The 20,800-nt window shown below is 37.8% G+C and overlaps 2 protein-coding genes and 1 long non-coding RNA gene across 6 annotated transcripts; 1 reads left to right on the top strand and 2 right to left on the bottom strand.

The window, feature by feature from the left end:
* Positions 1-134: 134 nt before the first annotated feature.
* Positions 135-6,025, bottom strand: tnnt2a (troponin T type 2a (cardiac)). Of its 4 annotated transcripts, XM_059334034.1 has the most exons (10): positions 5,981-6,025; positions 4,293-4,322; positions 3,946-3,970; positions 2,343-2,406; positions 2,107-2,223; positions 1,940-2,017; positions 1,724-1,834; positions 1,530-1,639; positions 1,351-1,441; positions 1,212-1,256 (listed from the first exon to the last, which is right to left on the bottom strand). In XM_059334034.1, the coding sequence occupies exons 4-10, from the start codon at positions 2,394-2,396 to the stop codon at positions 1,212-1,214; spliced, it is 606 nt and encodes a 201-aa protein (XP_059190017.1). In that variant the 5' UTR covers positions 2,397-2,406; positions 3,946-3,970; positions 4,293-4,322; positions 5,981-6,025. The 4 variants fall into 4 exon arrangements, with proteins under 4 accessions (XP_059190016.1, XP_059190015.1, XP_059190014.1 ...); XM_059334033.1 differs by lacking the exons at positions 4,293-4,322; positions 5,981-6,025 and adding an exon at positions 135-475 and having other exon boundaries at positions 1,216-1,256; positions 3,946-4,016; XM_059334032.1 differs by lacking the exons at positions 3,946-3,970; positions 4,293-4,322; positions 5,981-6,025 and adding exons at positions 135-475; positions 3,710-3,805 and having other exon boundaries at positions 1,216-1,256.
* LOC131972237 (uncharacterized) lies at positions 3,101-14,572 on the top strand. The gene is made up of 4 exons (XR_009394450.1): positions 3,101-3,320; positions 7,716-7,753; positions 14,305-14,418; positions 14,502-14,572. It is a non-coding gene; the product is annotated as an uncharacterized LOC131972237 (long non-coding RNA).
* Positions 11,628-19,906, bottom strand: lad1 (ladinin). Its single transcript, XM_059334030.1, has 14 exons — positions 19,762-19,906; positions 18,899-19,084; positions 18,147-18,420; positions 16,823-16,896; positions 15,971-16,124; positions 15,597-15,668; positions 15,267-15,313; positions 15,135-15,177; positions 14,906-14,943; positions 14,737-14,803; positions 14,508-14,642; positions 14,303-14,392; positions 11,927-12,029; positions 11,628-11,819 (listed from the first exon to the last, which is right to left on the bottom strand). The coding sequence occupies exons 1-13, from the start codon at positions 19,797-19,799 to the stop codon at positions 11,931-11,933; spliced, it is 1,317 nt and encodes a 438-aa protein (XP_059190013.1). The 5' UTR covers positions 19,800-19,906; the 3' UTR covers positions 11,628-11,819; positions 11,927-11,930.
* Between the last annotated feature and the right edge of the window lie 894 nt (positions 19,907-20,800).

Genomic DNA, 20,800 nt, shown 5'->3' with positions numbered 1-20,800 from the left:
ACATGCATGTACGTGTGTGTGTGTGTGTGTGTGTGTGTGCGCGCGTGTGCGTGTGCGCGTGTGTGTTGGGTTGAGGTCTGGGCGTTGGCCCTGTTTAGTCATGTTGAAGCCTGTCTCTGAGTAGGAAGATGTCTCTTCCTGTCTTTGCTTAAGGCCTTCTGCATTCATGTCTTGAATGTGATTTGACTCAGTGAAACTCATGCACCCACGCTCAAAAGACTGAAAGACCAAGAATGACCTAAGTTTTATTTACACCCTTAAACACAGATGATCTAAAAATGTAAAGTATAAGAGAAAAATAACAGAGTGAGATGGAGCTGGTGTACTGGATATAATTTGTAGTGGAGGTGATGACTGGGGTGTGGCAGGAAAGCCAGGGCTTGGTTTGAGGTGGTGTCTGCTGGATGGTGCTGAGGGTTATACTCCTCAATCAGTCTGCAGTTATTTCCTCAGGCCTCTCTTGCTCCTCTTTGATCTGTTAAAAACAATGATGGGTTACATGAAAAGACAACTTTTTTGCCACAAAAAAGCAGAAAGAATGCACCTTTACATTGCGAGGCTGCAGAGTAATGAACCATCTATTCCAAAAATAACAAGGCAGCCAGCACACTGTGGGACATTCAAATACTCTTTCAGTGTGTCTGTGATCCATGTGACAGCTGACCTGCGTGCCACACCCAACCACACAGCCAGCTCGCCCAGTTTGAGTGAGTAACAGGGCCTCGAGGGGGGCCCCGTGAGCTTGAGGCGAGCAAAATGAGAGCTAAGCTGTGACAAGGTGCTGTTCTGGCCTCAAAACGCCAGTCAGTTATAAGCCAATTAATGACATTTCCAAATTGTTGGTAAAATAGCCCCAAAGAAAATAACTCTTTGTTGCTCTCTCGAGGAACGCTGTTTGCAAAACAAGCACATAAATGTCCAAGTTTGTCAGCGGAGGAATGATCAGAATGGAAGAGTTGTACTATGTCTTCTCTGTTATTAGGGAGTGTCATGAGGCTTGACTCATACTAAAGACTCACAGATATCTCAGCCTGTTTTTTATGTGTCTTTTTAACAGTTTCTGTTTCTTCTCCTTTATCTTTTAATCCTAATCCCTTCACACGACTTTGTCTGTTTGGTAGACAAAGATTTTTTTTGTGTATGAGCGTGGTGCATATGCATGAGAAGAGAGAGACTTTACAGAGAGATAACAAGAGTTTCAGGGTTCATTCTTACGTTTTCTGATGGTCACTGACGCGGTTCCTCAGCACATTAATCTGAAACATAGAAAACATACAAATGATACATGATGAGGTCTGCTTAATCCTGTGCCTTACTTCAACAATATATATTGTGTCCTGCAGCACACACCTCATATTTCTGTGTGTTGAGCTGGTACTGCAGTTCAAACTTCTCTGCCTCCAGCTCATTCATCCACTCCCACAGCTCTTTAGCCTTCTCCCTGTGAGACACAGATATGGAAAAATGGGACAGTGAGGTTGTTGTCGCGAGATCAGAAATAATGTCCCTACTAATATGTCTCCACTTACTTGAGTCTGTCCTGGCTCAAGTGCTCAATGTCCAGACATTTGCGTCTATCGCTCAGGATCTTCTTCTTCTTCTCCCTCTCAGTCTGCCTCTTGCCACTGCGTTTTTCTGTCTGTAGGAATATGAAATAAAACATGTCTCTGCTCTACATCCTTCACTTTATTAACCTCCCGCTATGAACCCTCCACCGGCTCACCAACTTCTGCATGTATCCTCCAAAGTGGAGGCTGGTGAGGGTTTTCTTCTTCTTAGCGTCGTCCTCTGCTCTCTTCTTGGCCTCCTCCTCCTCCTTACGAGTTCTCTCATCCTAAAGAATCATGGAACCAGAGAGAAAGAGGATCAGCGGGGAAATGTTGGCATGTGGGGTGCAGAAAGTACACATTACAGGACAGGAGGTTGAACATGACTGTACCTCGAGACGCTTCTGTCGCTCTTTCTCTCTCTCGCTGCGGATTCTTTGCTGCTCTGCTCGCTCAGAACGCCGCTTCTCCTGCATAACAGATCATCATCTTTAGCACATCTGTCATTCTTCAGCACTATATGTGTGCGTGTGAATGTTAGCAGTTGTTTGGCTCTCACAATCCTATCCGTGAGATTAATGAGCTCCTCTTCTTCCTTCTTCCTGCTCTCAAAGTGAGCCTCAATCAAAGTCTGAAGCTCCATCAGGTCCTTCTCCATCCTTTTACGATGTATATCCTACAGAAACAGGAGTTTAGTGCTTTTATTGTGCTTTGTGGTACGGGTCTGTGTTTCATTGGTTTTACACCATTGGGCAGAAACTTATGCACGGTATGCTTTGTTAGTCTGTCACTTACATCAAAATCCACCTTCTCTCCATCTGGGATCTTAGGAGGGATGAGGTTTGGCATGCTAAATGGCCTGGAGATTAAAACAATAAGAGAGCATAGCTGTCACTTTGCATTTTCTCCAAATCTGGCATGCAATCCATACCATTTTAACCCATCCAAAAAAGGATGGGTTAAATGCAGAGTTTGAATTTCCCCATTGTGGGATTAATAAAGTAATTCATCTTAATCTTAATCAATCAGTAGGTTCAACGTGCCAAATAAATGTCCCCTGAATACATTAATACACATCTGTACATGTTGTGAATGCTTTGAAGCAGCTTCTTTATACTTTATTGTGCTTTGGAATAGATTTGATTTTATTCCAAAGTGTTATATGAACTTGAACTAACCATGATAATGTAGACAGGGACATTTTAACACCAAGGAAGTTAAAGTTTATGTTTCAAGTATTAATCATGTCATAGTCTGTATTCTTTACTGTATTTAATATAATTTCTAAACACATGACTAGTTTAGAGACTGGGTGAATATAAACTCATATATTATACTTTTTTTTTTTTTTAAATGTAAGATTTTTAACTTTTAGTATATTTCAGTAACTTTCAGTAGAATAGTGTTTATTTTACCAAGGCAAATTTCTTTTGTGTGTGAAAACATACCTGGAAATGAACCTGATTTGGCGGATATTCAGCAGAGACTGATACGTTTTGGAACTCCCATAATGCTTTTGGGGACGTAAACAGGAAATTGGCCATGGACGCGCATGTGACGTCGTGGATGTGACAAGTAATTATGCTTGCTAGCTACAACTTGAGACCCGTTTTTTATTACATTTTGATGAATTAGCAACGTTAAAAGTATGCCGTATTCGCCATTAGTAGTTCATGTTTGCGTCGTACTCGTGGATTTACAGTAAACTAGCACTGGATTACTTTGATGCTGAAGAAACCGTAAAAACGTGATGATTCTCAAGCAAGTTCTGGGGTAACAAGGAGCAACTTTATTGTAATGTTTCAAGCAGATTTATGGATTGATGGACACTAGGACATACTGATGCCCTCTGGACATCTAAGTTAATCTAAATATATTATATATACACATATATTGTGTCAAGTTTGTGTGTTCATGAGTTATGATACTTCAATCAAAAAACAGCAATTTGATTGAATCCAAAGTATCTTAAGAGTTGTGTAGCTGTGACACATGTTGTATCTCGTTAGTTTAATTCATCCAAAAGCCACAATGTAAAAACAACAATCCATGCTCCAAACTATTTCTTGTCCAGGGGCAGTATATTTGTACAGATTAAACAAACAAAGATATAAAGTGTTGATAAATGAGGTTTAGAGTGGCTTAAAGAAGAATTTTGTTACCTTTTAGATCGAACCAGGCTAGCAGTTTCCCACAGTTTCCAGTAATTGTGCTAAACTAAGCTAACAGCTGCTGGCAGAACCATACTTAACCATACAGATATGGAGAGTGGTATCGCTTTTTTTCATAGAACTCTCAATATTTATTACCCAAAACTATCCCTTTAATTCAAAGGTGTTGTGTCAGTATTTGATTACCAAAACAGTGCTGTTGAACAATGCACATCAGTGTTACTCACTTGAATTTTGGTTTGGCCTCCTCCTCTGTTTTGGAAAGAAAATAAAAATTTGAAAGAGGAAACACACAGACCACACACACAATCTCACCAGCAGCACATTAAAAACATTTCGTAATCCTTCAGGGAAATGCCAGCAAGTTATGACAATGGAGTCTGTGTGTGTGTGTGTGTGTGTGTGTGTGTGTGTGTGTGTGTATGTGTTTGTGTGTTTGCTAGCTGGGAAATTCAGTTAAACAGAGAGTTCATCTGAGGCGAACTCAGGTTGATGTCGAGTACATCCAAGTAAAACAGATTCAGTATGAGTATGCCAGCATATATTTTGATGCAACTTTGACAAGCAGTGTTACCTTCTCCCTCCTCCGCTTCCTCCTCTCCATCTGAAACCAAAATAACATACTTGAGAGGCTTGTGTGAGTTTGTGGGTGTGTGTGTGTGTCAAATGAGTGTGTATTGAGGGACCGTAAATAGTTGTTTAATGAGTGCTGAAAGACACAATTATATGTCAGTTTGTGAAAAGACTAGAACGATAAAGATATGACATTGAGTGTTTAATTATCGCTGTTGGTTGTGTTGCATGTGTCACATATCATAAATAGCATCGTGTCGGAGAGGCTGTGTTGATAATAAGCAGCCACTCACCAAAAAAGGTATGGCATCTGTGACCTCTGAATGACACTCAACAAACATTGAAAACATAAAGGTGGCAGGCTAAAAGTATAGGTTTTAGCCTATACTATTCGGTCATAAACCAAAATATTGAAGAACTTTTGACCTGATGATGATGCTAAATACAAAGTCACTAGAATTAAACAAACATAAATTTCTGTTAAAAAAAAAGTTGTACTAATAGACGTTAAGATATTTCAGAAGATGAGAGATTATGGCAAAAATCATAATCACAGTTATTATTGTGGTAATATTGCAATCATGATTATTTATAATTAACATAATAACTTGAAAAACTTTGAAAAACATTTTTAAAAAATTAAAATGAAAAAATCTATGTAAAAAATAGGTGAGTAAAATAAGTCATAGATAATAATTAACTAAAAATCAATTGTTACATGCTACTGGAAACAACTGAACTAATATATAATAATAAAATAATATATAGAATTGAATTAGACCAAAATACATTAGATCTAAAATGTTGTAGTTCACTAACACAGCCTACTTAAACTCCTAAACATATATTTTAGCATTTTCTGTAAACTTTATTAAACAATTTCCAGTCAGAAACTGGCAACAGTGCATCACTGTAAAGGATAATTATTACAATTATTGTAATTATCTTGTTTTCATAATCGCTGGAAGCCAAAATCCTAAGTAGAATAAGTGGAACAATACTGGTAGAGCTAGAGGGAAATTCAGGTGATCGCAATAGTCAATAGGATTCATCATCAGGACACCATGAATGTCTGCGCACAATATTCGTGTCATGCCTAATGCCTGACGATAAAGTGAAGTGGCAAGAGAAATGCTGCATTCACAAAACTATTGTTTGTCAAGTGAAAGGTCCCTTTCTCCTGCTCAGTGAGTAACACATCAGGTAACACGTCAGCTGACAGGTGCCTCACAGCAGGGCGTTTGCTGATGTTAAAGCACAGATTAGACCGAAAGATGACTCTGAATCTGACTAACATCACTCTCATTTCACGGGGTTGGCAACGAGAGATAAACGCCTAAATGTTAAGAAAATAACTAATTCTGACTAACAAGTAACCGCCTGAGGGCTGGGAGGGCTGGGAGGGATTTCACCCAGTCACTCTGTGTGATGTGACTAAGAAAGAGAGACACCGGAGGAAAACATGAAGATTTGAACTTATCAAGTCGCTGCAGACTGTCACATACCAAAGTGAAGTGTGACTAGATAGCACATCATTTTCCCGTCTCTGTCTGACTGATGCTTACAGACAGAATGGATTAATCACTGTTACTTTGTTGTCAACTGTCGTCAACACATATTCAACTAAAAGCTGTCATGTCAACTTGGTGATGACATGTCTGCACTCAAAACAGTATTTTTTTCCCTCACCTTGTTCATCTCTGACCTCTTCCTCTGCAGCAGGTTCGTCCTCTCCCTGCGCGGCCTCTAGCAGAGAGGGAAGTTGTACACAAACAGTGACATATCGGTTAGAGATCTTGACAGGGTGTGATTTTGACTGCTTGCTTCATTAGAGCCACCATTCTGTCTTGTCAATGGCTTGGCATTTTTCACAAGTGTGTGGGGAAAGGATTGAGATGAGAAAACAGCGACTTAACCTAGTTAAATGTTAATTTTCTCTTTTCCCTCATTCGTGCTATTGCAGGAGCTTGTTCGCCACGACTGGGAATCACAGATGTCACACGATACAATATGATCACAATATTACTATTCAAAATAATTTCGATTTTAAACATCATGCATAATGACGAGTGTTAAGATAACATATATTGTGATTTATCACCTTTTTCAACTGCATATTAACTTCCTAAAGGAACACTCTGTCAGCATCTATTTTATCTAACTTTTATCTCACTTTATTGCAGAAAATTGAGATTGTCAAGCGGGCAAACTGACCAATGCTGTCATAAAAACCATAAGTGTTGCAAGCACCTGTCAAACTACATTTAAAGTTCACACAGTCAAACATAACTGAATGCACTTGTGTTGATTATTTCACAGGCAGTAAGAACAATATACAAAAAAGTTATGCAGCTCCTCCAGCAACTGGGGAATTTCAAATTTAATTTCTGTTTACTCAAAATAAATAAAATAAAACATCTCAATTCAGCACCATCTAGTGGACTGAAGAAGCACCTGACTGTATTTTCTAGAATCAGAAAGATGAATTTGTATTTGCAATATTAATAATTTAAATATAATATACTGATTGCATTGATACAATATTGCCATAGTATACTGTATGCATTTTTCTCTCTACCCATATTATTCCTTCTCTTTGGAGATATGGCTGCATTACTTTAGTTTGGTTGTTGGACTGCTGCTGTGTTAAAGTGTAATAAAACCACAGTTTGTTCAAACAGCGTGGAAAACCTTGCAAAGCGATAACAAGTGTGCAGAATGAGCTACCCACCTCTGGTATTTAGAGCAGACAGCACTCAAGAACTGGTGTGTGTGCGTGTGTGTGTCTGTGTCTGTCTGTCTGTCTGTCTGTCTGTCTGTGTGTGTGTGTGTGTGTGTGTGTGTGTGTGTGTGTGTGTGTATTTTGGACGAGATAAATGTGATGAAAGAATCCCTTCTCAATTCTGACATGAGATCTAACAGATAATGTATTGAGGCCCACATTTAAAAACAAAATAGCTCATGCAAGTTCAAGAGCACTTCAGTCAGTATTTAGGAACTTTAGAAAAGAAAGAGCAAAGTCCCAAATATCTGATCTCAGCAGGTGACACTTTATCTCCCGTTACCAACGGCAAAAACAGACTGACTTTGTGGACTCAGACAATGTTTGTTTGGGATTTTGGTAGTTTACACTACTAATCCAGAAATGTTGAATCAGGGACAGTTTTTACTCTACAGAGGAATATATACAGGTAGAAATGCTGAAATAAAAACAGGAATTTGCCCGAAATGAAGACTAATTGGTATATTAGTATTTTTTTTTTAAAATAAGTATTTTTTTAAGTGTTGTTATTTGTTTTTATTAACCAAATAAATAAATACATGTTGGTAATTCATTATGACAGAAATAACAAAATGGCTTAAATTTCTTTCTTTACAAAAATCTTACTAACGTGTTTACTTTTTTATTTCTATGTCTTCCTAGTCTTTCTATTCAAGACTTGATGGCTGTATGTCAATGAGGTAGGTGGTGCTAACTTCATACTTAAGCAAGATTGATTAAAAAAAATGTATTAATGCATAAGACATTAACTTACTGATACAAAAATAAATAAATAAATAGATATATGTAGAAATGTTTGGATACAGAAAAAAATTAAGAAATGTAGACACCCATAAGTTTAATTATTTATTACATTTTTTTAAGCACTCATTGCTTGACAAATGTTAAATGGGAATTTTCAGCTCAGGTATTATTTCTCAGTAATACTTTAGTGTATCCTGAAATGGTCTGCAAGAGCATATCCTTAAATACATTAAATCTGGACTTAAACATATTAATATCAAATTTAAAGTCCAGATACGTGCATAGTGATTTCCATCAACAACATGTTGTTATGGGGGGGGGGGGGGGGGGGAAACACCATGTCCACAAATACAGCCTGACATTTTCCATCTATGGAGCATCTTAAAAGCATGCTTTCAGCTCAAAGCACAAGCAGTACCTTCCTCTGCCTCCTCCTCCTCCTCCTGCTGCTCCTCCACCTCTTCCACCTCCTCCACCTCCTCCTCTACCACCTCCTCCCCTGCTGAGCAAAAGCACAGAGCTGTTTAATGAAGCCAGCCAGCCCGCAAAGCAGCCAGCAGCGTTCAAACAGAAAGAAAGAAAGAAAGAAAGAAACAAACAAACAAACAAACAAAGACAGAAAGAGAGAAAGAAAGTGACAGAAAAGCATGAATGATTTTGATGTAATCATTCATGAATGTCAGTGGCACAGGCAGCGGTGGAATATAACTAAGTGCATTTACTCAAGTACTTTATTTAAATACAAGTTTGAAATACTTGCACTTTACTTGAAAAGTTTGTCTTAATGCCAATTTCTACTTTTATTCCACTACAATTCAGAGGGAAATATTATAGTTTTTACCATAGTTACTTTTGTTTTTAGTTACTTACTAATTACATTTCTGCATAAAAACATAAAAAGCGCTCATAAAATTTGAATATGAGCCAATTAACTGTAACAGTAATTGTAACTGTAAAAGTAACTATTTTGCTAATGGTTTAAGTAAGTTTTCAAACAAATAAAGCCAAATTCTTTATTGTTTTAGCTTTTTAAAATGTGAGAATTTGTCGCTTATTTATTTATTCATTTATTTATTTATTTTATAATTTTTTTTAAATAATGTTGAGGTTTCACAAAAAAAGCATTTTTAAATTGTCACTTTGTGCACTGGGCAATTGTGATGACATTTGTCATTCTTTTCTAGTCATTGTTTTTAAACTAAACAAAAAATAACTGGAAAAATTTTTAAAAAAAGAGTCCATAATAAAAAAATCTGTTGCCATCATTTCCAAAATAGTAAAAAACTAGTTCCACCTCAAAGTAATATTTATATATCTAATCATATACTGTAAACTATAATAACATTTTAGTCACAGCGGCCATTTTTCTACATAACAGTTTTTACATTTGATGCTTTAAAGTGCTTTTTCCAGATATATATCTACATACAACTACTCAAGTAACTCAAGTAAACACAGCTTTGTTATTTAAACCACAGGCACCCTGACTGCCACCTGTCGCTCTGGTTAGTGCCCTACTGCAACATGAACACAAATCATTCATTGATGAGCCACAGCTTCATTTAGAAAAGTGCCATACCCTCAGCAGCCTCCTCTTCTGAAACACACAGCCAGGAAAGCACACAAGAGAGGATATTAAAAAAAATGTAATCACACAATGAGAAAGCTACTCTTACTGTAACTCTTGCATAACAATAAGCCTGCTAAAGATATAGTACTGCACGCAGGTCATTTATATTGTATAATCTATATAATCTGTATAACCTGTAGCTATAGGAGCTGAACAAACAGACGGAACATTTTCATTTGATTCATAGATGAATTTGACAGGTTTACTCACGGGAGCACAGCAATAAAAATGTCTTTACATTCCTTTGCAATCCATATAATAGTGTGTGTTATATATCACGTTACCATGTTAAGCTCACTGGATTACTTAAAGAAAACATTAGTCAAAACTACCCGGCTTTAGTTTTCACAGCAGAGCAGTGATACTGTACAGTGTGTGGTGAGTTATGGGGAGCACTTACCATCCACCACCCTGTGAAAAACAAACAGGTATGTATGTTATTATTCTGATGCAAATGCATAGCAATCTGTCATCAACATGATATAATCACATAGCTGTCATTACAAAAGATGTGCAGACATGTCTGTCAATGTATAGTTCAGTTATGTAACAGGGTGTAAGTTTTACAGTTACACGAGACACATGTACAGTATGTTAAGGTTGTCACGATATCAGAATTTTAAACTTCAATACAATGCTAATATTTAAAAAAATAATGGCAATATATACCATGGCAAAAGGGGGGGAAATCCTCTAAATAGGATAAATATGTCTTATTTAAAAAAATTAAAAAATGCACACAGAAAAAAAATCACTAAACACATACCAACACATTTGTATTAATGATGATAGTTACATTAAAATTGCTGATAAGTTTAGTTATTTAGTACAAAGAAAGTGATAAAAATAAAAGTAAATAGTAAATAATAAATTGTGCAAGAAAAGGGCTTATAGTAAAACCTCCCCTCAAGGATTTACAATTAGTTTTGCTGCTATGGATATTTGTTACTTTCACATAATGAGGTAAAAATAAAAAGGAAAAGTTTAACAAATGTTTAATGTTTTCCCTACACATTCTTTATGTCTTGTGTTTATTTTAATTGTCTCTCTTTTCTCTCTTTCCTTGAATTGAAAACCTAATTCATTTTTTTTATATCCTCGGTACGTACAATACTATGAAATGTATAGTAAATGGAAATAATTTTGTTTTAAACCTGTGGTATCGAAAAAGTATTGATATTTTTAACAACCTTACAGTATATTCAAGCAGAAACATTAAAAATAGGAGCTTTTGTATGATGTATAATAATGAAAAAACAACCTACTCCTCATACTCCTCCACCACTTCCTCGGTGTCAGACATGACCTGGAGCGTTCAGGCGTGGAGCAGTGAATCTGAACGTTAAACAGAGTCTGTAAATCAGTTTCCCTCAACATTTCATAGCATAAATACTGCATTCTGGTTGCGAAACGTACCTGAGAGTGATGAGGAGCTGATGGAGAGACTCGATGTGCAGCAGAAGACGGGTCGCTGCTTCCACTAACAGGACCGTGAGGTGAATCTCAGAGGGTAAAGGGACAGACTGCGTAGTGGAGAAGAGGCTTAAGGACCCCTTGATGTGATATTAATAACTTTTTAGATAGCATGTCCTCTCCATTATCACCATTCCCTAAAAAGGCCGCTGTGTGGTCTGCAGTGCCAGAAAGATCTAGATAAAGCCACAGTTGCTCGCAGACAATGATCCACACACCACATACACATTTTCTCACCCACGTATGGCAACCTGCCACTGACAAAACACAGGCATTCAACTCTTATCAGCATCCTCCCTCTGCTGAGATAAGTCACAGGGTATAAATGCTTAAGACTGGAAAGTGTTTCCATGTTAGTGAAAGCAAGCACTTAAAATAAATTTATGGCAGTCATTTGTGGTAATAAAACATTTTATTCCTTAGACGAGCAGCATCCTGCCCACAGTGAAACAGAACAAAAAATTATTTTTGGCAGATTAGACAAAAACAAAAATTCCCACTATGTCAATTCAGTAAAAATAGGCATCATTAGCCTTAAGACCGTCACCAGTTTAAAGTGCTTAAAAATTACACAAAGTTAAGGCAAATAGCTGAAGAGTTTTAAACAAATATATCAGTGTTCTCCCTGTTTTCTCTCTTTCTCCTCTCACTTTGCTTCTTCCTTACACATTAAATCGTCTCAGTGCTTGAAATAAAACATTTTTAAGTGAATGATTAAGTCCTCTTAACTTTATAAGCAGTATCCTCCTTTTCAGTCCTGTTAAGCTAAAACTCGACTCACATTTTTCTCTATTTGGCATATCTGCTCCTGTGTCCTTAGCAGGGAAAAAAGAAAAAAACAAAAAGCTTGAAAAAAACAATCAGTCAGTCATGGCGTCCTCCTCCCCGTCTACTAAATCCTACAAATAAAAACACGGAAAGGCAAAAAATTAGTGCTGAAGAAAGACTTTTTTTCACATTTATATATAAAGTTATGTTAAAGTGCAGTGTGGGATAGTAATCTTACCTGTTCACTTGTAGATTTTTCCAGGGCTGGTTTTTGGGACGCTGTCCTCCTCTCTGGTCTCAAACAGGCTCCTCTTACTGGAGATGTCCACATGTCTCAAGTCCTACAAATGGAAAATTTAAAAGTGATCACACTTTCTAAAAAAAGATTAAGCCTCACTGCAATGGAAACAAAAGAGAAACCGACATGGTCCCTAGATATAGTTTAAGTAGAAAGGATCTATACACATGTATTAATGGAGAGATGTTGTGTATTTTTACTCTAAATGGGACCATAATTTACTAAATGAACATCATGCTGTTTTGACTTGAAACTAGTGATTGAGATTAAAATGTTTCTTGAGGTAATAAAGGGAGAAGTAGTGTCATTATATCATTGACTTCTATACAATCTGACTTCTATTTTCAGTATTTCAGTGCAGCTGGCCATTATCATTATAAGAATTTAGTGTTCACATTTTCTTCACATTTTAAGTGCTTGTGTAAATACATTTGGCTAGTCTTTTTTTTTTGTAGGCTGTCTAGATCAGAAAATGTAATCTGCATATTATTTGCAAACCAATCGGAGCAGACTGATCTTTTTCACAAGGTGGGTTTAAAGAGACATGCGCTAAAACAAAGCATTTGAGACAAAGAGTGAATACAGGCATATTTAAACAAAGTTCGAGAAAAATAATGTATTTATTTTTTAACATTAAAGCATGTCAACATGTTCTAGTAGATACCGAGAATACAAGTGCAAACCTGAAAATGAGTGTAAAATGTCGTCTTTAAATCAACCACTCCTCCATTTAATCTCTGAACTAAAAGTCTCTAAAAGTCAAACATCCCCCACTGTATTGGAGAACAGTTAATGAAGTTGAAATGTTGCATTAAGAATAAAAATACTGATGTTCGCTATGTATTTAAATAATAAATAATCATAGTTTCTGGAACTAGAGGAAAAACGTATATAAAAACCTTTAGTCAGGGCTTTATTATCAAATATAATCAGCAGGAAGAAAAAAAAAATCCTGCTCAGGACATTTAATAATCTGTGTGTGTGTGTGTGTGTGTGTGTCATTAGTCAGACAGAAGATTTTGTATGTGGCTTGGCATTATTTACGTAGGACATGTTGCATTGCACTGTTTCCGATTCGATGCCTTTTAGGGGAGCTCCACCCCATTGTGCCTACACCTGATCAGTAACCCAATTCGCTCTGTATTTCCAGGCCTGACTCATCTCATCTGTAAGTCTATTTAGCCTAGCTGTCTTTCGGAGTTTTAAAGTGCGCTACAAGATTAGATTTTCCAATAATATTTGAATAATTTCCATCAAATATCAATGTTCAATGTGTATGTGCTGTATGGTGTGCGTACCTTATGAAAAGTAAGTGTTTTATGGAGTTGCAGACGTTGTAGTGGTCTGCATAGCCACAATATATGAAACACAGTAGTTATCAATCAATCTACACATTCCACAACACACCTAATAACCCTTACTCACATTATTCACATCCATCCGTTTGTGCTGCATGTAAACTTATTCCCTCCTATATCTGTGTCTGTATATATGTCTAACCATGTTGAATGATTAACTTTCTTTTTCTTAAAATAACTTTCTGTATCTCTTTATAGCTCAATGTACATCCATGTATAACCCAATATACACTTTGTATATTAACACTACGAAAGAGTATTACACCTCATTGTACATCCCACTTTCACACACAACCTCATTTGGCCATAATTGAAAAATCTACTTAATCTCCCACTATACGAACACATTCTCTCTATGGCAGGGGTCTCAAACTCAAATTACCTGGGGGCCGCTGGAGGCAGTATCAAAATGACCAAAAAAAGACAAAATTACAGAAAAAGACAAAATGACTGAAAAAACACTACATTACATTAAAAAAATTACGTTAAAAAGACACAAAATGACCAAAAAAATACACAAAATGACCCCAAAAAATATACAAAGTGACCAAAAAGACACAAAATGACAGAAAAAAACTAAATTACTTAAAAAAGACACACAATTACCAAAAAAGACACAAAATTATTAAAAAAGACAAAATTATTTAAAAAAGACAAAATTACCCCAAAAAAGTAATAAAAGGGACCTTCCACACACAACACAGTAAAGTGTCATTCATATAAAACTCACATTAAACTTTCATATCAAGGTGGGGGCCACAAAATATCGTGACGAGGGCCGCAATTGGCCCGCGGGTCGCGAGTTTGAGACCCATGCTCTATGGGCACTGCACTAGTACACTTAATTCTAATACAGTAGAGCTTGAGGAGTTCTGCTGCCCTCTAGCTGCCAGATACTACACTTGTTTACCTTCTAACATGACACAGTTTTAACATGTAACAATGTAAAAAGTCTTACAGTTGAACAGTGTGCAGACACAGGCTGGTTGGACTTGTTGAGCCAGCGGTTGATCCGGTCCGACATCCCTGATTTGAAGCTCCTAAATTCCTGTGAATTTCCGACAGAGATATGAAGTAATCAGAACCCATACATGCCAATAATGTCAGTCCTTGTGTTGCTGCCATATAAACATCTCATTACTGATTGTGAATTATAGATGTACCTGTCTGGACACTCCCGGGCTAGTGGGGCTCGCTGCCTGCTGCTCCTTCTCAAAGAGGCCTCTCTTCCTGGACACCTCGTCCAGCAGGAACAGGGTCCTCTGGGTCACGTCTGGAGATCGCGCCACATCTGACTTCTGCTCACATATCGGAAGCAAAGTCAAGGTCAATACACCAGCGTTGATATAGACTAAGAAATGACTGTTACTGAGTTGTTGCAGAGAGTCTGACCTGTGCAGCCTGAGCCAGTCTCTCCATCTTCTCCTTGATAGACCTGGATGAAATCCTCTGCTTAGAGCTGAAAAAAAAAAAAACAGAATACACATGTGGCTCCAGCTGTATACACTTTCTTTGGCTAAAATAACAGTAATTAAAAGTTTCAGAAGACCTAATAACTCACTTTCTCTGGAAAGATGATGCTTCATCTTCATTCTGGTCCTGGATGATTAACATTAAAACACACAGTAAATCATCTATGGACAACTTTAACACACATTTAATTATAGTATTTTGATCCGAGTCAGCATCTGTGATCTATTGAATCAGCCAATATTGAAAGAATACCTCTGTCCTGGAGGTATAATTGTAACTATTTCTAAGAATTTGAATAGAATAGTCAATAATCTTACTGTGTTGGATTCAAACTTCTTTGAGGCCATCCTCACACTCGCACTACAGCAGAATAAAGCAGTCAGCAATCAAACTGAGGCAGGCATACAAAGACACACATAAAACAAAACCACAAGGTAAGCTTTCCTTACCTCCTCTGCAGCGGCGGAGTACTCTCCTCTTCTTTCTTCCTCAACATCTGTAGAAAAACGAATGTGAGTGTGTATTACAGTCATCCAAATATCAGCAATGCACCGTCATCCTTTCTCTTGATGAGTTAGTAACAAAGCTACCAGTCAGCAGTAAATGCTGTTACATATTGCACCAGCAATTACCATAAACCCAAAGCAAATTTCCCCCGAGCTGATAGTCTAACAACTGATACAAGATTAAGTCCTGTTTTAACAGTCAAATAAGCAAAAGTTAATGTTGGCATTTAGCAGGGACATTTCGTGGATGCATGTGTGTGTGGATGTGTTTACCCTGAAAGATATAGTCCTGGAGCTCTGTCTGCCGAATGCTGGTTTGGCTGTAGGTTCAAAGTTCTCGTTGGTCTGAGAAAAAAGTAAAATTAAATTTGCTGCAACATAGGATCAGGTTTAATGTTCCCATTCAGATGAAAATGAGTGCCAAAAACATCTCTTCTATTCTTTGTGCAAGCTGCAGGTACAACTATGGAGCCAATGATTGAGTGATGATGAGTTTATTCTTGTCACAAATACTTTAAGTTTAACTCTCAACACTAGAGGGAGCTGCTGCTTCATTAGATTGATCAGCAGTAACATCATTGCTTCAAAACTCCATGAGACAAGCAAGACATGTTGTTATTGTCATCTGACAGTGTGTGTTATAATACCTCCTGTGTATGTCCGTTCTGAACAGTAGAGGGGCTCTGACACGGAGACCCCCAGTGTTCTCGAGGGGAAAAGGGCGCAGTCGGAGAGCGAGGGCTCATAGGACTAGTGCACCCGCTAGCGGAGGGGCTTTTGTCGAGTGAGATGGAGAGGGAGCTGCAACACCAGAAACACAAGAGAAGAGAAAGGTCAGTTGAAAATATGCATGAGAAAGCAACCAGTGATCCAACTCACAGTAAAGCTGCAGAGTGTTAGAGTCATTGCTGCACCCGATTCAACAGTCTACTTTTGTAATGTTGTTTTCCACCCATGAGATAATAAATGTTGACATAATGCTTCAAGACAATAAAATGATGCTATGTGGAACTTGTATCAAAACAGACAACCAGATGTGTCAGACAGGTAATAGTGATTCGCCACCCTCAAAAGTCGGGATTGGTCTCAAAAATCGCACATCCACAGGGCTTTACTTTTAAGACAATATACTCCTCATCTATCTTGCCAGCTGATCTAGGTGGGATGGTATTTTTAATTGTATACAATCTAATAAAAAAGGTATATGTCGAGTTTCCAAATGCTGTATTTACTGCACATCTCAATAAATGTGTCCCTTGAAGACTGGTTTTAAGCATATGTTGATTATTTTAAACATTAAACTAAGCTATCATAATCAATTTTACTTGGGGTAAAAAAACACTCTACTACAGTGTTTTTCTCTCCTGCTGCACTTACAATTTCCCTGTCTGGAATCGATAACCTTTATCTAATCTGAAATGAAAGTTTGATCTGTGTTTGTTCCTTCCCGGTGACTCATGTACAAAAGGAACAAGAGGCAGAAAATTGTGCTCGTTAACCTGACAAACTTGCGGGTTGGGTTGGATGATGGCTTGGGATCAGGGTCTTTGCTCGCCGACTCTCCATTTTCATGCTAACAAAGAAACAAACAGTAGAGACAATTAAAAGTGAGCATACAGCATACAAGCTTTTGAACAGAGCTTCCTGAGACACGCCTTGCATGACATAACACTGCACAGTTATGGCCTTATTTGCAGATACACTGAATTAGAGCTGCCAGCAAGTGTCATAAAAGATAAAGTTCATATTATGACCTTAAGCACGCCTTATCAAGGTTTTATGATGATGATTTGCATGGTCATTTGATCCACAGGAAAAGTCCAGCAATAAGACGGGAGATGATTGATGCCATATTTGCCTTAATTTCCTCAAATTCTACCATTGTTTTTTATGTTCTAATGCTTTTATACACAAAGAAAATACACCAAAGTTGTTTAGAGTTAGTAAATATAAGGCTATGTCTGGCTCTGTTCACCTAAATATTGTTAGTGGGTTAGTCTTTCTGTCTTGAGGGCCAAAACGTGTTGAGTTGTTGTTGTTGTAGATCCTAGAAAATGATTAACGCCACTCTACCTCTGTGTGGGGTAACAGTTCACTGTGATTTACCACACTGCAGGTGGCACATTTTGGTAGGACTGTGTCATGACTAAGTGAAGCATTAAAAGTTTTAATGTCTTTGTTTACCTGTCTTGTCAGAGGATTTATCTGTCAGAGTAGGCAGTTCAGACGTTTTTAAATTTTGGCGGTCCCCAGAGGATAATGGGAGAAAAAAATGTTTGGCATCATGACATCACGTGAAGGTGGTAATTCCATGGTTTGGCCATTATGTCACATTGGCTTAGCCAGCGGTTTGATTGTTTATTACCACTGGCACAGCTTTTAATGCGTCATCTTTTAGTTATGGAGCATCTTTGCTTTGGTGATTCCCTGACCTCCTTCTAGCCTCACCAACAGGTATGCCACGAGATAAATCAATATCTACAGCAAAGCTCAGCATAAAATACAGTGCAGAAATTCATGGTTCTCAGACAATTTAGAGTCTTTATCTCAAGTCAAATAGCACTCCCATCAGCCTCATCTGTCCTGGTTTTTTGTGTGTTTTTAACTTTTTAGTGCTAATTACCAGATACCAGATGTTATAATAGGATGGGGAACATGGCAAACATTACACCTGCTTAATTTTTTAGCACTGTCATTGTGAGCATGTGAGCTCAACGTATGCACTCTAAATCCTTGTCATAGAGTCATGTTGTCATATAATAACCACGATAACAAAAAGTTTCTTTCACTCTGCTGAAAGATAACCAGTGACACCAGTCTTACTTGTCTGTTATTCCTGCTGGTGCTGTTGGTGGGGCTGAAAGAGGCTGTTTTTGGTGGTGGTTGTGGCTTGGACGTAGCTTTCACAGAGGGCATCGCGCTGCCCTGCTCATCCTCCAGATCCCCAAGTAGCTCCACCCTGGCTTCTAATCTGCCCGCCTCTGCCTCATTCTCCTCTGCTTCCTTCTGTTGTCTCAGCGTCTCCACGTGCCTCATCCTCCGCTTCTCATCACGGACACGCAGCATCTCCACAAAGTCTAGCTGCATCTGCTCCACACTGAGAAGAAGCAGTATATACACACACCCGTGAACCACCGATATATGTGATGGATCGTCTCTAGCAAGCGAAAGGACCTTTCAGTCCTGTGTCTGATCAGGTTTCTCTAATGAAAGCCTCTACAGTTTCTCTCTCTCTTTGAAGACTGCCTCTCCTCCAGGTACACAGCTGGTGGTGTTTTTGACAGATTTTCAAACTTTCCATACATAGTATCAGGTGTTTGACCCACTCCCATGGGGAAAAAGTGTAAGAATCGTCTCTCTCTGCCTCTGAAATCTATCCACTGAAAATGCAACCATCAAAGTAGATGTATTCTGACACACTAGCAAAAAGACAGATAGTACCATTGCGTAAACAAGCAGATAGAAGAAGAGAAGTGCGGGGCCCCTACTGCAACAGAAGCATGTTCACACAGTCTATAAATCAAGTTTCGACAACAATGAATGAATTAAGTGCTTTATTAAATTGTGAGAATAACCTGCTGAGTTCCTGGGAAGTCTCACTTGTGGAGTCTGTCCTGAAGGCACTGTCGTGGGTGGGTGTGTCTCCAGTTGTTTGGCTAAAGTCAGCATCGGGGTCAGCGGTACTTGTGGAGCTCTTCACCCTTCTCCTCCTCTCCCTTTCCACTTCCTCCTCGTCCTCCATCGTCCACTGGCGCGCCAGGCTGAGGACAGATTCATAATGCACACCGGAGAAGCATATAATAATCAGAGCACGTGGACATTCAACTGAAAATGAAAGCTTTCACCAAATCTACAGAAATGAATCTATTTTATCAATCGATTTGAATTAGCAGCTTGTTTTAGCTGCTGAAAGGAGAGATTATGGATACAATAACGGTTGCAAAAAACCTGCTTTACTTGTTCATCAACGGTTTATGAGGAGACAGTTTCTTTACTTGCCTGAACAACTTTAAACAAACCATTCAGTCAGCTTTTATATTGGTGCAGTCAGTTAGGCTAGGCAAATGATAAGGCTACACAAATGTATATATATATATATATACAAATTATCCAGTGATCTCTAGAGTATAAACTGAAGGAAGGCAACTGTAACTTTAGAGCACATCATTCAAACACAACAACAAAGGTAGAAAATGCCTGTAATAATAATATCACATAAAAGGAGACAAAGGAGAAAATAGCTCTTTTATCAAGCTAAAGTGGGTTTAAGATGCTGTTGAGTACGGATAATATAATGTCCCTAAAGGAGTGAACTACATTTATGCCATTTCAGTGACTAAACTCGATAACATCAAACTGTCAGAAAGTAACAGCTGCAGACACAGGTGTCATATTCTCTTTAAAGTACAAAAACAAACCCCTCCAGATATAATCTTACCTGGACAAAGCCGACCAGTTCTTCCGACTGATTGACATATTGGACGCAAAAATATAAAAGTTTCAAGGTGCAATTCGTTAACAGGCTGAAAAGAGTCGATCGACTGGCACTCTGAGGGCGGTAGTCAAGTTAGAGTCAGTGAAGACACACAGCAGTCCACCTTTACCCCGGTGACTGAAGAGTCACATGACTACAAAGGTGAGATACACACCTGAGAGAGAGAGAGAGAGAGAGAGAGAGAGAGAGAGTCCATCTATGGTGGAAATGTGGCGGTTATGATAGCGTTTGTGGATATTGCACGGCGGTTCAATTAAAGCTAACATCACAGCTAATAAAGTACGCAATTAATAATTAAACAGTCAATGTACAGTAGCAGCGTGTCTACTCCTGTTCCAACGTCAAATTCAAGCACCTTTCAAGGCGCATTTTAAATCTTAGGAAAGCTCTGCGTATTTATATATTTCCCATGGTTTTTAACCAAAATCATTATCAAGAAAACCATGGAAAATGTCTAGATATCAGCTCTTAAAGTAACCCATAAGAACCCAGACCCAGTTATCCTTAAAGGAAAATTATGCGGGATATACCACAGACCAAGTGGACCACATAGAACACAATAATGATGTTTAAAAAAATTCTACCCCTCAATGTTCTGTGATGTGATATCTACGGTACATGGTATTTATTTTTTTTATAATATTTCTTATTTTAAAATAAATAAACTAGACACCTTCTCTCCTTACAGAAACACAAATTTGCATTTACATTTATTACAATTCTGACATTAATAGTGCTGTTTAACAACTAATTAATTCTTTTTCAGACTTGTTTTTAAGTAACAAAATAATAATACATCAATAATAAATAAAAACAAATAACTATTTGCCTTTTTGTTTGCATCTCCATAACATAAATCAAAATTGTGACTTCAGTTTGTTCAGGAAATATGGTCAGAACAGGTTAAATGCAATACAGGACACGATATTAATGGATTAGAATTGTGAAATGGGTTTAAACTTAGCCTATTAACAAAAAATAA

This window comes from Centropristis striata, chromosome 5 (genome assembly GCF_030273125.1).
Source record: "Centropristis striata isolate RG_2023a ecotype Rhode Island chromosome 5, C.striata_1.0, whole genome shotgun sequence".
Classification (NCBI taxonomy): Eukaryota; Metazoa; Chordata; class Actinopteri; order Perciformes; family Serranidae; genus Centropristis; species Centropristis striata.
Note: the sequence above shows the minus strand (reverse complement) of the source record. Positions and strands in the feature narration are given on the sequence as shown.

Bases quoted from the DNA above. Each gene is read 5' to 3' on its own strand.
- tnnt2a (XM_059334033.1), bottom strand. From the start codon at position 2,396: ATGCCAAACCTCATCCCTCCTAAGATCCCAGATGGAGAGAAGGTGGAT. The intron at 1,442-1,529 runs GTAAGTGGAGAC...TGTGTCTCACAG, and splicing joins TTGAGCCAGGACAGACTCAA to GGAGAAGGCTAAAGAGCTGT. The intron at 1,257-1,350 runs GTGTGTGCTGCA...TCTATGTTTCAG, and splicing joins TCAACACACAGAAATATGAG to ATTAATGTGCTGAGGAACCG.
- lad1 (XM_059334030.1), bottom strand. From the start codon at position 19,799: ATGTCAATCAGTCGGAAGAACTGGTCGGCTTTGTCCAG. The intron at 16,897-18,146 runs GTAAGACTGGTG...TTTCTTTGTTAG, and splicing joins CCAGCAGGAATAACAGACAA to CATGAAAATGGAGAGTCGGC. The intron at 15,178-15,266 runs GTAAGGAAAGCT...ATTCTGCTGTAG, and splicing joins ACTCCGCCGCTGCAGAGGAG to TGCGAGTGTGAGGATGGCCT.